Source organism: Kryptolebias marmoratus, linkage group LG12, assembly GCF_001649575.2.
Source record: "Kryptolebias marmoratus isolate JLee-2015 linkage group LG12, ASM164957v2, whole genome shotgun sequence".
NCBI lineage: Eukaryota > Metazoa > Chordata > Actinopteri > Cyprinodontiformes > Rivulidae > Kryptolebias > Kryptolebias marmoratus.
This window is the reverse complement of record NC_051441.1, coordinates 14,170,949-14,185,980: the sequence shown is the minus strand read 5'-3', so window position 1 is coordinate 14,185,980 and position 15,032 is coordinate 14,170,949. Positions and strand designations below refer to the sequence as shown.

The 15,032-nt window shown below is 48.4% G+C and overlaps 1 protein-coding gene across 1 annotated transcript; it reads right to left on the bottom strand.

Annotated features, from left to right (window-relative positions):
- Nucleotides 1–6: 6 nt before the first annotated feature.
- LOC108242955 (sphingosine kinase 1-like) lies at nucleotides 7–14,492 on the bottom strand. The gene is made up of 5 exons (XM_017428122.3): nucleotides 13,800–14,492; nucleotides 5,898–6,047; nucleotides 3,885–3,979; nucleotides 1,965–2,080; nucleotides 7–1,051 (listed from the first exon to the last, which is right to left on the bottom strand). The coding sequence occupies exons 1-5, from the start codon at nucleotides 14,224–14,226 to the stop codon at nucleotides 157–159; spliced, it is 1,683 nt and encodes a 560-aa protein (XP_017283611.1). The 5' UTR covers nucleotides 14,227–14,492; the 3' UTR covers nucleotides 7–156.
- Between the last annotated feature and the right edge of the window lie 540 nt (nucleotides 14,493–15,032).

Below are 15,032 nucleotides of genomic sequence, written 5' to 3'. Positions count from 1 at the left end.
AGGTGGAGGGGGGGAGAGGGGGGGTTGGGAGATCCGTAAAAAATAGGACAAGTTGTCTCGGTAGAAAAATAAAGGAATTTCCAGAGGCTGATTAAACGTCTTTGGCACTTCTGAGCACAGCAGAGAGAGACACTGAGCAGAAAAGGTCAAAGCAGCTCAGCCACATATGAGTCTGGCTAATCCCGGGTGGACCTGGGCCTGGACCGGCCCGTACTCCACCGCCTCGCCGTCCACCGTGATCACGCCCTGCGGGGAGGTGGGCTCCAGCCGCAGGGCCCGCACCTTCTCGTACACCAGGTGGGGGCAGCCGCACGCCAGGTGGGCGCCCTTCTCCATGGCGAGGAAGAGGCGCAGCAGGGCGGGCCGCGAGATCCCCGCCGTCACGTAGAACAGGTGGATGAGTCCGTCGTCCGCCGTGGCGCCGGGCACCGTCCACAGGTCCTCGGCCAGGTGCGACTGGTAGATGGCCAGCACTAGGACGAAGTCCTCGTCTTTGACCACGGTCCAGCTGTCCGGGACCGGCTGGTCCAGGCCAGGGAGCAGGGAGTCCACGGGGGAAGTGGTCTTCCTGTCGCTCTGCGTCTCGGGCCTCATGTCGGTGATGACGTTGTTGGGCGAGTTGGAGACGGCGTGCTGGTTCAGGTTGCAGCCGCGGCGAGAGCTCGTCTTCAGCGACGTGTTGGGGCCGAGGCGGCAGGGGAGGGAGGAGCAGAGCGACGGGCGCTGAGGCGCGGGCGGCGGGCGGTTCACGCTGCCTCTCTGGAGCTTCGGCGCCTCCTTGGCGGGGAGGTACGCCAGCCGGCCCTGATACACCCGGAGGCTGGCCAGGCGCACCATGGTGCCCATCAGGAAGCGGATGGCACCCACGTGGCGGTACTTCTCGCTCTCGATGTCGACGTCGGCCACGAAGCCCCAGGCCAGGGACAGGAAGGAGAAGAGGCGCTGGCGCGAGGCCAAGTGGATCGAGACCAGGTCCAGAGAACCCACCAGACCTTTGCAGAGGATGAAGCCGCAGCTCAGCAGCAGCTCTTCGTTCCACGCTGGAGGCGACCTGAAGGGAATCAGGACCGGACGTTAACAAGCATTCCTGCTTTTCTCTGGTGTGTCATTCCAATTTGCCACAGCGAATCAAATTTGAGACCTAAAAAAGACATTATTTTATCAGAATATTGTAAAGTTTGGTGAGTTAAAGTGATACTTTAACAAACATGAGCTCATTTAAACACAACTACATCATAGTAATGAAGTATTATTATAACTTCCAATTATAAAAATGCATGTAGTTTGAAAATAAAAGAAAGAAAATTCATAATTATTACGACGTGTTACAGATGTGAAACGATTCTGAAATCCACAGATGAGCCAAAACAATATGACCGCTCAGGTATGAAGTGACTGACCTTTAACCTGCAGCATGCGTCAGGGTTTGGACCCGATTGGGTTTCATCCCATCAGTGAAGCCGGACTGAGGAACTACGTCTTACAGTACCAGCGCCTGCTCAGTGGGCAGGGATCAGATGTTTTAAAGTTCATTACTGAGGAAATCTGCCAACACCTTGCTATGCAGATGAGTTTCTTGTCCGTTTTTCTTTTTTTTTTTGGCTTTGCCTCTTTGATGTCGTGCCAGCAGGCAGCCAGCAGGTGGAAATGACACCCCGGACGTGCGCTGGGTCCAAATTTCTGCCCGGCTACACTCTGGGCTGTAATCAGTCAAAATGCCCGAGTTTCTAAAGCCAATTACGTCATTCCTATGAGAGTTGGAGCAACCCGAAGTGACCTCGCGCCGCGCAGCGCACCAGCCCCGGCGTCTCCACCCTCCAGAGGAATGATGTGCCCAGTCAGCCCTTTCACCATAATTACACAGGAAGGAGATAAATTGTTTGGGTTTTTTTTTAAACTTAAGTCGGATCGTCTTTTGCACCATTGGCCATGCATTTAAATGACTCGCTAATGAAGCGACTCACTGCGAGTAGTGGTGGATGGATGCGGCCAGGGCGTTCCCAGAACCACCTGGCAGGATACCCAGAGGGGTCTGGATGGCTTGTTGCCAGTCTTCCCGCTCCATCAGACCGTTTATCACCTGGATGAACGAGAGGAGTGGCACAAATCAAAAAACAAACAAACCGAGTGTCTCTGAGTGACAAAGGCAAGAAAAAAAACAAGGAAAGTGTACTTTTTGTACTGTATCAGTTTCTATCATTACATATAATGTAATGTATGGGATGCAAAATTCCAGGAATTGTTTCAAAGCTGGAAACTTTTTAACCTTTGGCCAACTGGCCCTCCTGACTACCAGCAGCTCAAATTTGTCCCACTTAATACGACTGAATGAACTCCTTTTGCTATCAGAGGACATTTAGGGCTTTTCAGTGAAAGAACGGGGCTTTGATGCCTTACAAAGATTGGGGAATTCTAAAAGAAATTGCAATTGGACAAAGATTTGACCCAAAAAAGCCAAAAATGACGATTAAATAACATGTAAATGGTTTTGTTCGTGAATCAAATTTGACATTTCCCGTCGATAAATTAGGACGTTTCAGTGATTTTATTAGTTATATGTAATAAAAAACACCATTTAATGGGAAGATTTTTGTCCAGAGCTGGGTACAGGAATTTAGGAAGGGATTACAAGAACAACAAAAAACAGAAAAGAGTAAAAAACAAACAAAAAAAAGTTCCAAATCCATCGTTCTCTGAAGGTCAAACTCATTATTAGCTAGGACGACACAAAATGCTGATTTCTTTTGTTCGGATATCACACAGTTAGATTAAATTACTCCCGTTTTCAATGAATTCCCTAAGGCTCCCATGGAAAGTTTCCAGTCTGAAACTTCCTCCTGCCTAACTTCCCATGGGAATATCCCTGAAACCTCCCGGAAATACAACCCGGCTTGTATCAGAAAGATCAGATCAAACTTTGTTTGTAAAGTGTGCAGAAAGCAAGCCGCTGTGCTTTCTGTAAAGACACACAGACTAATGTGATCAACAAAAATTTAAATAAAGATAAGCAATAAACCATAAATCATACGCTTTTGCAAAATGACATTTCATGTCATACATTAGGGGGGCAAAATGAAAAATCTCCATCAGTGTTTCATTGAAAAAACAGCATAAATGAACCTGAGTTTTAGATGTAATGTGTCAAATCAGTAGCTGTTACCTTCTCCCTGTTACAAAATATACAGAAGTTTGAACAAACATGCTTTAATGAACAAAGAAAACCAGATCAAACATTAAAAAAGACATCATTAGCCTTAATTTCTTATGCCCTTCTTATGAATTTTTCTCCATTAGAACAGCTAAAAAGCCACTGACAAGAATGAAACAAGAAGAAAATACGGAAAAAAAGGCGACGTGCATTAACGCAGACTCTTGACGTCGTCTTGGGGGCCAGATAAAATGTTACTAAGGGCCCGATCCGGCCCGCGAGCCTTGAGTTTGACACACGTGTCATACATTATAATCCTACCATATATTATCTCATATTGTAAAGAATTTCTCTGATGGACACATCTGTGCTGTATTCACTGTGAGACCGATGATGCTGTGTCTGAAAACATAAAGAAAAAAAACAAAACAAAACAAAAAGGAAAGATTAATTTCTAAAAGGGTCCAGCCACAGCACCTGATCTCCTCTGTCACGTCGGAGAGCAAATTAAAATTTCATATTCCTTTTCCAAGAAGGGCTGAAAATAGAAACGGAAGGGGGGGTGGAAGGTGGATCTCCGGCCGCGGCTGATTAACAACTGTCATGATTAGTAAGCAGAAGGACGTGTGTGTGTGTGTGTGTGTGTGTGTGTGTGTGTGTGTGTGTGTGTGTGTGTGTGTGTGTGTGTGTGTATGTGTGAGAGAGACTCAAGCAACAGAGAAGTGAAANGGGGTACCTCAAACAGCAGCCCGTCACCGGACATGATAACCAGAGCGTCCCACTGTGACAGGTCGGCCTTCCTCACCAGCTCCCGCGCGTGGTTCTGGTGCTCTGCGGGACACAGGAAGCGCAGGAGTCAAACCATCGGACAAGGCAGGAAAAACAAAGACCTCCCCCCACCTTATGGACAGCCTCTGATGTGGGATCATGGGGGGGGTAGTCAGAGCAGAGCTTCAGTTCCCCCCCATTATCAGAGCAGACATATCACGTTAACTCGTCCAGCGGCTGCGTCTGAGAGAGGAGAGCCCTGCATGTGTGTGTGTGTGTGTGGAGGAGGGAGCTGTTTGCTCAGCCTAGATTTACTGGCACCGTCCTTGAGTCGCTGCCTCCTCCGGGGGGGGGGGTCTCAGTGGGCTCGTCCCGCCAGCATTAAAGTCTACAGTCCCCGCCAGCCGAGGCTCCCCGGTGTGGGCAGGAGAGGAAAATGGAAACAGCTTTAAGGAGGAGGAGGAGGAGGAGGAGGAGGCACTGCATTTCTGATGGAAATATTCTTCCTGAAGTATTGATTAGCCCCCCACCCCCACCCCCTCACTCACACACACACGTCTGAGGTCTCCCCCCCGGTGCTGTTTGTTTGCTGGGTGCTGAGCGGATGTGCAGTGACAGTCGGAGGGAGGACTGGAGGACCGCATGGCTGACTCAGCACTTTGACTGATGCCTTACTTCCCAGACTCTTCCTTGGTGAGAGGGTGTCCCGCACACACACACACACACCCCCACACACACACGCACACACAAACACACAAGCCGTTGCTTGCCTTAGCTTTGTTTGGTTATTTAGCGACGCTCTGCCCTCACAGCAGTCCATCCATCGCGTTATTTGGTTGAACTTCGACACGTCGATACGAACCACATGAGCTGATAGAAACTGCCCCGGTCCTCGAGCTGCACAACAACCCCCAATCATCACCCCTCCGCCTCCATGCTCAATCACTGCTTGAAACTTTAGCGTTAACTGTTGGAGTCAACCCTGTTTTTCTGTTAGCAAAATATCTCACGCACCACTGGATTAATTTGAATGAAACTTTCAGGAAATAATTAATGGATGTACCTCTACAACTGATTAACTTCTGGAGGCAATTCAGCTCAAGATGGCCGCCACAGCTAATCAACATTAGGCACCAGAAAAATGGCTACAACTCAGTCAGTGTTACAAGTATTGAAGTAAAATTTGGTGTGGTAGTAGCTGAGAGTCATCCCCTTCACATACTGTACTCCGACTGCAACTAGAACGCCACCTTTAGTCAGTTTTCTCTAAAAGTCCTGAGGGTAACCCAGGCGAAGTTGAAAAAGCGCTACGCTCGGCGCTTCATACAGTATGCAGGAGTTACACGCTGCCACGCGAGGTAGCCTCCACCGGTGCTTGTCCGTCCGCGGGCAAAAAGCCGCGTTACACCGTCACCGAGGTGGCGCGTGCCGAGCGAGCGATCGCTGGCCCCCGCGTTATCCTGGGCGACCCATGCGCTCCGACCGCGGCAATAAGGCTCCCGCGTTTCGTCCGGCTGCTGGTTCTCCTTTAAGACCCGGGAAGTGCACGACAGCACGTTTTCTCCCAGAGACAGGATAACAAAAAAAAAAAGAAAAAAACGCAGCTTCTGCCCTTTTGCTCTGCTGCCTCTGCTGTCAAAATCCTGCTCTGAGCAGAGGTTCGGCTGCATTATGCCGAAGAGGACGGCGGACCTGTCAAATCCCTGGATGGGAAGGAAAGTGGAGGGAAAAATTAGACAATGTGTCTTTTTACCTCAGATTTCAGATGAAAATAACCAGAATGCTGCTGGTAAAGGTCACCAAACGGCACTGGCATGAGCTCCTGAATTTAAGATGACAGAAATAATAATTCCCGCAGAGATTAAAGGTTGGTTCAAAGTGGAGTTCCACTCGTGTGTGTGACCTAGTTCTCCAAATGATCAGCGGAGGTTTAAGCCTCTGCTTTCTAAGAAGAGGACGGAAGCCGCGCTTTCTGACCGACCTGTGATGACGAGCGTGTAGGGCACGCAGGCCTCGGTCAGCATGCCCTGGACGTGGTCGTTGAAGAGCGGCAGGGCCTGCCCGCGCCCGCTGTGGGGGTTCACCAGGATCATGGTCCGGCAGGGCCTCCGCAGCTCGGCGTACACCACACCTGCGGCGGACAGAGAGAGAGAGAGAGAGGGGCGGCGGCGGTGAAGACTTTAGCCTTACTTTAAAAGGAAAAAACCCAACAGATTTTATTTTATATAAGTTTATCCATCTTTAATGGTCAGTTCTGAGACACGATCATCTCCTCGTGTGGGTTAAACTGTTCCGTCGCGCCTGTAAAGGTTAGGGCTCCTTCTGTGTACGGTCCAAAGGATTGGGTCGAGTCGTTGAAGCGGCGCTACGTGGAGACGTTATCAGCGAGTTAGCTGCGGCGTCATCAGTTTGAAATGCCAGGATGTCGCGGGTGAAGCAGCGGGGCCGAGGCCAAAGCAGATTTACGCCCTGATTAAATTCCAAAATAGCTGCTATTTTACAGATGGCTGCACCTGTTACTTTCGTGTTAGCTCAGTATTTTACGTAGAAGTCTGAGGTTATTACACGTAAAGGAAACATCCATTCCAAAATGGCAAGTGAACACTGTTTAACAGATTTGTACTCCACATTATTTTACCATCTTATAGTTACATTTGCTGGATATAAATAATCAACTAATGCAAAAGAAAAAACTAATGCACCTGTGATCTGAGTGGTTCTGAGATGATTTGGTCTGGGCCCCCCGCTCAGATCAGCCGTCAGCTTCTCTCCCGCTTAATACTTCAAACTGGCGCCGCTTTTTCCAACAGGCACCACCTCCCTTCGCCGGTCAGATGGTCACGTTGTGTGTCAGGAGCACACAGGAGCCCCCCCTGGTGTCTGTCAGGTCTGACCCCAGATGGTTTACAGATGACAGCTCCGTGACGAGCTGGACTCCTGATGTTCCGTGTCGAACACAAAAAAACGTTGACGCCGTAGGAACGGCGAGCCTCCTTGCTTATTAAAGCGCGCAACCTCCGCAGCAACGCTTTCTCTTAAAGCCCCGGAGGAAATGTTGCCTCCTCTAATTGCCACTGCATAACACAATCTACTCCTGGGGGGGTTTGCTGGCTGGCTTGACTTATTTTCAGCTGGATATATCCTCATATTCTGAACAGTCTTGTTTAGGCTTAATAAAATTAAAACAGATAGGTCAATGCTGCTGTACTTGCTCCGAAACTGACGACAAGCGAATCTTTTATTACTCCTTCTTTCGACTCAGCCGAATTCTGTCTGCGGACGAGGTGCGAGGCAGCAGAACTATCCGGATCAAATATCTGCGAAGCCGTCGGGAAGGCCGAGACGGCCGTCCAAAAGCAAACACGGGCATGTGCCAAACTCTGCCTGCATTCATCCACACAGGCTCACCATTGTTCCCGAGCTGCATCCCTGCACAATGTGGCTTTGAGTCTGAAAAAAAAAGTCCAAAGACTTCCAGAATACAGTAGAAACCAGCTTTCGAGAGTAAAAAAAATGGATAAAAACTCCACTGGTTGCTTTAAAAATGGGAAAAGCCGAAGCTCTTTGGAGTTTAATTTAGACCTGACTGCCTAATGTCCAGTTTTAGAGCTCATAACTCAGCTTTTTCACCTAATTTATCTGCTCTCCTCAGGGCTTTCTTCGCAGTAAATTACATTTAATTGAGAGCCCATGTTGGAGCCCAATTAGCGAGAGCAAGTCTCACCCCCTTTGGTCCTAATTAAAGAGGTAAGACTACCACCTAGCGTCACTTTGCCCTTAATAGCGCTCTGACAAGATCCAAGATGGAGAAACCAATGAATGGTCTGTGCAGAATTTCTCATTGCACCCCGTGAGACACTGCATCCATTCAACCAAGAGCTGGACTCCCAACAAGCTGCGGCTGACAGACCAGAGCTTCCATTTCTCACCTGGATGTTACAACACAGCATTCCTTCACTGGTCTGCGGGCTACTCACTTCAGCAGACAAGAGTCCGTGGAAGTCTGTGAGCCCCATCATGGTGACGAGGTCAAACTGGGACAGAGGTGGGCCGAGTCACTTGGCCTGCTAGCACCAGCACAAGAATGGGAGCTTAAACGTGAAGATTTGAGACACGACTACCAGACTCAGGTCAGTCGTTGGGTTAATCTTATAGATCTCTGATCCAATCCTATAATTCCCAGACCAATTGTTGGCTGGCCTTTTATTTTGACACAGTGTTGGTGGGAATGCTGCCTCAAGCGGAGGAGTTTAAGTGTCTCTGGGTTTTGATCATGAGTGAGGCCTAAGATTGAGAGGCACCGGTCCGTTATGGTGAAAAGGGAGCTGAGCTGCAACACAAAGCTCTCTGTTTATCGGCCTGTCTACATTCCTACCCTCATCTGCGGTCGCAAACTTTGGGCAGTGACCGGAAGAGTGAGAGCGCAGACACAGGCGGTTGGAAAAGAGTCTTCTCTGCAAAATTCGAACCTCCAGGAAGAGCTGGAAGAGGTGGCTGTGGAGAGAGACGTCTGAGGGCCTCCGCGACCTGATTCCAGAACAATCGGCAGATGGATGGATGGATGGATGGATGGATGGATGGATGGATGGATGGATGGATGGATGGAGTTGGTGTTAAACTGAGGTGGCACATGGAGGTCTTTGTTGAATTTTAGGAAAATAAATTCAAAGCTTGTTGAGGTTTTTTCAACATCAAAGTGCAAATATCTGTTTTATAGCTGTGGAGTCAGTGAACCACCAGTTGATAGTATGTGGTTCATCCTCTGGGGACCATGAATTTGAAAAAAACAAAGACCATCCAAGCAGTCTTTTAAAAATCTTTTTCGTTTTTTGACCAACGAATCAACAGAATTACCATTCCTTTAAGTATATCCTGTTCATACAGCTGGAATTAGTTGGACATTTGCTTTAACTCTACAAATCATCAGGCTGGAGCAGAATATGAAAGGCATGACTGCTTTAATTAAACCTACATCTATTTAGGCCTTTGTAACTATTAGTCTAAGCTAATAATGTCTCCCCTGTGCTTCTGTGCTTTAATTTCCGCTGCAGGATCCACGTATGGAATCACATACTTTAAATAACGACTTTTTATGTCGGATTTTTTATAGAAGCGCTGATATGGAGCCTCATTAAAAAAAGGCCCCACTGTTACCTCGGCCCGTCCCTCTCCACCTCAGCCCGTGTGTGTGACAGCAGGACACACAGAATATGCCAGTGTCTGCCTGAGACAAGACGTCAGACGCATGCAGGCCACATCCTGTCCGTCACACCGCCGAGCAAACTTTCTGCTCCAGTGGCTGCGTTTCAAAAGCAAGTAAATACACACACACACACACACACAGAGCGAGGTGGCAGGCAGACTGGATGTGACAATGTGTCAAATAGCAGCAGAGACGGAGAAGCGGCACTTATTGCTGTGGCAGAAACACCCAGCTCTACGGCAGACGGCCGCGCCGCGCCACAGATATCGGCGAAAGCTGATGTGTGGCGTCGGGGAGTTCCGTGAAAAGCGGTCAAAAGCACAGCCCGTGTTCCGACGGCAAACAAGCCGCGCGCCAAGGCTGACTGAGTGTTTGCTGAGAGGAAGGGGGGAGGAGATAAACACTCGGGTCCACCGAGGCGGCGTCAGGAGCCGGGGCGGCCGGTGGGAGGGAGCTGACAGGCCGTCACGTCCGCTGTGTCACGGAGAACGAGACGAAAGCTCTGCTGAGAGGCCTTTTTGAAGCATTTCATCTCTTCGATGAGTGAGCCCTGACAGCTTCATCGGTGCCCCCACCCCCCACCTCCCCCCTGGGAGATGACTCAGTCACAAGCACACCTGACCCTGAGGCAGCTGAAAAACTCAAAATCCTTTGAACTGGAGTTTCAGCGGAAAGGTTGTGAACGATGAATATCTTACCAGATAGCTCTTTGGATGACCTCAGCTTGGAGAAAAAAAAAAAAAAAAAAAAAACATGAATCGAGAGTTCAAATCCCGGACGAGCCCCCAATCTGTTACGACCTGATCCAAAGACCACAAACAAATAGGAGCGTGCACGAAATGTTTTATTTGCAGAACCCAGCCGAAAGGACAAGAAGAACCAAAAGCACCTTGCTGTCCTGTCGTACAAACTGAACCGTCCACACGTCAAAGCCGATGTGCAAAAAAAAAAGAAATAAATTAAAAATCTGGAAACATTAAGTCTGCAGCTGCCCTTTAACGAGCGAAACAACAGAGGAGGATGAAAATAAAGACCCCCCCGCCACACACACACACACACTTGTAACTCGAGTCGAATCAAATAAAGATGAACTGCTTTGCATGCGATTTTACGGCGGAGCAGGACCGGATCACAGCATATGCGCTTCATTATTTACAGCTCTTTCACTCCAGTTACCATGAGAACGTAACTCTAAGTGACTACTGAATAGATCTTAACTCTGGGACTAAATTAATGGCGTTACATCTCGCTGTAAGTAATACCATCGCGGTAATCGCTTCGCACAGGCGCCCCGCCGACATGCTCGCCCAGCAAACGGCACTTTTTAATCCAACCTTTCCATCTGCAATCCCAGATGAGTTTGACATGCAATTAGGTTGAGGGAACTTCTCTAAGAGGGATTAGTGAGTCGCGCCGACTTTCGCGCGCCCTTTAACGACAAATGGAGTTTCTGTTGCGTCTATTAGCGGGAAAAAAAAATATGACTCATTTAAACCCATGATATAGTCTGTTCGATGCGGCGTAATTGGCCGGATGTGGAGAGCTGAAACAAGCTTCTAAATTAATGATGCGATCACACCGTCGCTGAGATGCTGCGAGTTAAAAGACGAGGAAATTAAAAGCCTGGCACGCCCCGAGTTTTACACCGAGATCATTTTATGACGAGAAATGACGGCGTCGTTTTGAAAATGACGTTTTGCGCGATCTTGATCTCGCGGGATGTCACGCTCAGAGTATGTGTTGCAAATGACTCTCAGCTACTACCGCCTGAAGTTTTAGTTCAATGTCACAGCCATTAATGTGCTGGCTAATGTCAGTTAACTGCGGCAGCCATATTGAATTGGATTGACTCCAGATTTTCATCAGATGTAGATGTTCATCCGATGGTTAATTTCTGAAAGTTTCATCAAAATCAGCCCAGTGATTTATAAGATTTTTTGCTAACAGACAAACAGGATTGACTCCAAGAGTTGTTGCTAAGGTTTTAAGCAAATATCTTGCGGAGTGAGTTGATCTTAGAGTATGTTTTGTGAATGACTCTCAGCTACAACCATACCACATTTTAGGTCAATATCTGTAAAATTGACAGAGTTGTAGCCATTTTTGTGTTTTTGAAGGTCAGTTGTCTGTGGCAGCCATCTCAAATTTGGTTGACCCCAAAAGCAAATCAGTTGCAGATGCCCATCCAATGATTTCTCCCTGCTCGTTTTGTTAAACTCCCTCCAGTGGTTCAGAGGATATTTTGCGAACAGACGGACACACAAACACAAACCTTCTGCCTCGGGATCGGGGCGATGTAAAGTCCTGTTTCATGCAGGACTATAGGGACAGGGGGGTGTGGAGGGAGGGGGGGAGGGGGGCTGTTACCCCTCAGGTTACCATCTGTCTGCCTGCCTGGCATACAGGTCTGAATCACAAACTCCTGCTGGCTGCAGAGCAGAGCAGAGGGGAGGCTGGATGCCCCCCCCCCCTCCCCCTCCCCCCGTCGCCACAATGTGTCCGGGCTGGGATTTTGTTTTTTTTCTCCTCCCGAGCACCTAAAGGCTGCCGTGGGGAGGGCCGACCTCATTCTGCACTCACACTTGCTCCCCCATCTTTTAGCGTTCCAAATTAGCCTCTGCCACATCAGACCGCCTCTTCTCGTTTACAAACTTTAAAAAACAAACAAAGAAAAAAATATTACCTGACCTGATAAAAGAGCAGTCGGAATTTGCTCGCCGCATGAATTAAAAAAGCAGAGCTTAACGAGTTGCATAAAATAAACACGTCTCGCTTGCAATTACCCGGGATGGAGCGGACGGGAAGCCAACAAGAAGGAGAAGAAGAAGAAGCGGACAGCGTGCATTTCAAACAGAGCGATGCACGACGAGACCTCATTAGACGAGGCTGAAAAACACACGTTCTTTTGATCCCCCCCCCCGAGCTGAATTACAGAAGCCTGGGCTGCCAGAACCTGACTTAAAGGGACGACTTCCGGCGGGGTTCTCTGGATCCGGACCGCAGGTTGGGGCTCCGGCGCCGAGACAAACAGCGGTTAACGGCTGACTCAACTTTCACCTCTCGCAGCAGGTAGAGCAGGTTTGTAGGGAGGCTGTTTTTTTTTTTTTTGTCTTGTTTTTTTCCTTCCCCCTTGTTAAACCTGTTTGAAACGATAAGATTGTGTATAACAGAGACAGCTGATCGCATTTCATTGAGGTCGCACGCCGATAAACATCAAACTAAAGCAGAGTACATGTCGCTGTCAGACCTTAGGAAAGACGGGTACGTGTTGAAGCACCATTACTGCTCTGGTTCCGTCCTAAAGTTTTGGGTTTCTACTCCTCCTTTAGAAGAATCCACACAAAATAAATAAAGAAAACTCATGTCTAGATTGGGAATGGTGCCATGATTTTGGTAGCAGTACGTCGTACACGTATGAAATTCGGAAAGAAAGCAACTTTTCCCGTAGAAAACAATGGAGTCGTCCCATTTGCACCTCTGTAGCTCAGGCACACTTCCCAGCAGAGACGTCGTTCAAACTTTAAACTGGTCGTAGGAAGTTGGAACTTCACGTGACTAAACAGGCGTTTTGATATCTTTAGCGGGCTTCCAATTTTATTTGAAAGACTTCACCGTTTGTCAATCGTCGACCCGCCTCACCCTCGTTCGATCCGCTGTGGCTTGCAGCTTCGTCGTGGGCAGGATCATCCCAGCAGGACCTGCCCCCGACATTCCTCTGATATCGTCTGACGGTGGCATCCGACAACGGAGGACATGGAGGTCGTGGTATGCCCGGTGCTCGGCCCGTGGTTAGTCATGCATGAGTTTAAAAAAAAGTGATAAAAGCAAGTCGGAGATGGCAAGGAAGATGGCGCCTCTGAAGCGGTCGCTGCCGTGACTCAACCGGTTTACGTCGGCTTGCCTCGAGCCTCGGCCGGGGGCAGGACCTAAGAACCGAGCTGGAAGCGGGTTCACCCAATGGAAAGCCTCTGAACCCTCGCTGGGTCGACCCGAATAAAGCCGAGTCGAGCCCACAAGAAAAAGACAGACGTGTTCAACTAAAGCTGATGTCAGACTCCAGGTGTCGTGTGATTGGTCAGAAGTCGTTTATGTGTTAAAGCCGGTGAGCTTTAATGGAGTCATTTAGCTTCTGCTGCTCCGATGAGAAGCAGAATACAGCCGACTTTCCAACCGTTCCAGCAAATCTTAGAAACCTGTGAACTTAAAAAGACCGCGAGGAGACACCGTGTCTGAGCTCAGGGTTCTCTCGACAACACAGCAGAAGCTAGAAAAGCTGCGCCGCCAAAAACCAACTACCACAAATGTGAATGAACTTGCACTAGCAAAGGAACAGCATGTACATTTTTAAAAAATACAAACTTTAGTGAAATTGAACAACCAGTTTGGGTCCAGGTGCAACTTCTGTTGGGTCCAGATTTGAACCAAGAGCCACCATTTGGGGACCCTTACTGTAGACACAAAAGCTGGCATGATGCATCAGCTGTTTACTTTCAGGAGTAATTTCAATACAATTTATAGTATTTGCACAGTGCCTGTTTGTGTGGGGCTGACTTTCTACTCTGCCTGTCTTATTAGGAGTGCTGTTAGGCTCAGCTCATTACCAAAAGAAGTCTCAGATTATTATCACCAGCCTAAAGTTGGTGTTTGTGACTGAAAGTGTGAGGTGCACGCGGAGCTCACCGTCTCTCCGGGGAGCCTGCAGCACCGACGCGTCCCTGATGGCGCGAGCCCACCTCTCAGCCTCCCGCAGGTTGACGAGCGGGTCCTGGACCAGCGCCACCCGAAAGCACTGCTCCACCCTCTGCCGGGTCACGCCGGCGCTCATCCAGCGCCGCTTGAACGGGTAGAAGTACGCCGTGAAGTAGGCGCCGACGTCCGCGCCGTCCGCTGCCCTGTGCGCGCGGCAGCCGACGCAGTCGGTCAAGTTGAACACCACCTGGCTCCGGCCGGGCGACGACGAGATCCTCCGGATGGTCAGCGCGCTCGCCGTCAGACTCACCGAGTAGCGCACGCTGTCGTTCAGGGTGTCCGTGAACTCCCCGTACAGCACGCCCACGAACCCGTTCCGCTGCCGGGATGGGTCCGGTTCCGAGGCGTCTTTCTCCATCCCGGACGGAGAAAACGCGTCCCGGAGGCCGGTGAGGTGCTGCCGCTCTGTCTGAACCCTCCCAGCCTGCTGTGGGACTCTTTAAAGCCTAAAGAGGCGCTGCTTGCCTTGTTTAGAGTCTCTCCCTAGTGTCCGGAAGGGGGAACGGCAGTGATGGAGCCGGGAGGAGCGGAGAGGAGAGCAGGTGGAGCTGCTTCACCGTCTGCTCGTGAGTACTTCAGGGCACAGATTCTGCTCTGTAATCTTTACTGTCCGAACAAAAAGTCAAGTCTGTTTACCTACTTTAGACCCATGTTTAGTTTAGTGACAAGTCTAAACCTAAATAAACTAATGGTTTTATATAAAAAATAACATTTTGGACAAAACATCTATATTTATTTTTTGTCTAAATAAAGTTCACAGAAGCGAACCTGAAGTACACCACCCGGAAGGCTAGCTCAAGGCTAGCTTAAAGGCTACTTAAAGTTAAAGGATTTTTATCTGAAATGTACAAAAAAAAAAAAAAAAAAAAAAAAGGAATTTTTGGGTCCAATGAATTTCAAATTACGTTTAAAGTTTTGGATAAATTATTTTAAAAGCTTAGTTTTTAACAAAAAATTATTTTTTTCTGTTTAAAATTGTAAATGCTCAACTTTTCTAGCACTTTCAAGCAGCCTAAATTGTAGTTTGTGAAATTATGAACGAGTAGATTTGAATGTTTAATTTAATTTTATATAAAGTTTTAAAAAAATGTATATTCAAAGTATCGTAGCTGTTGATTTTATTTTAATTAAAATAAGTTTTTAATTCAGTTTTTGTAAAAAAAA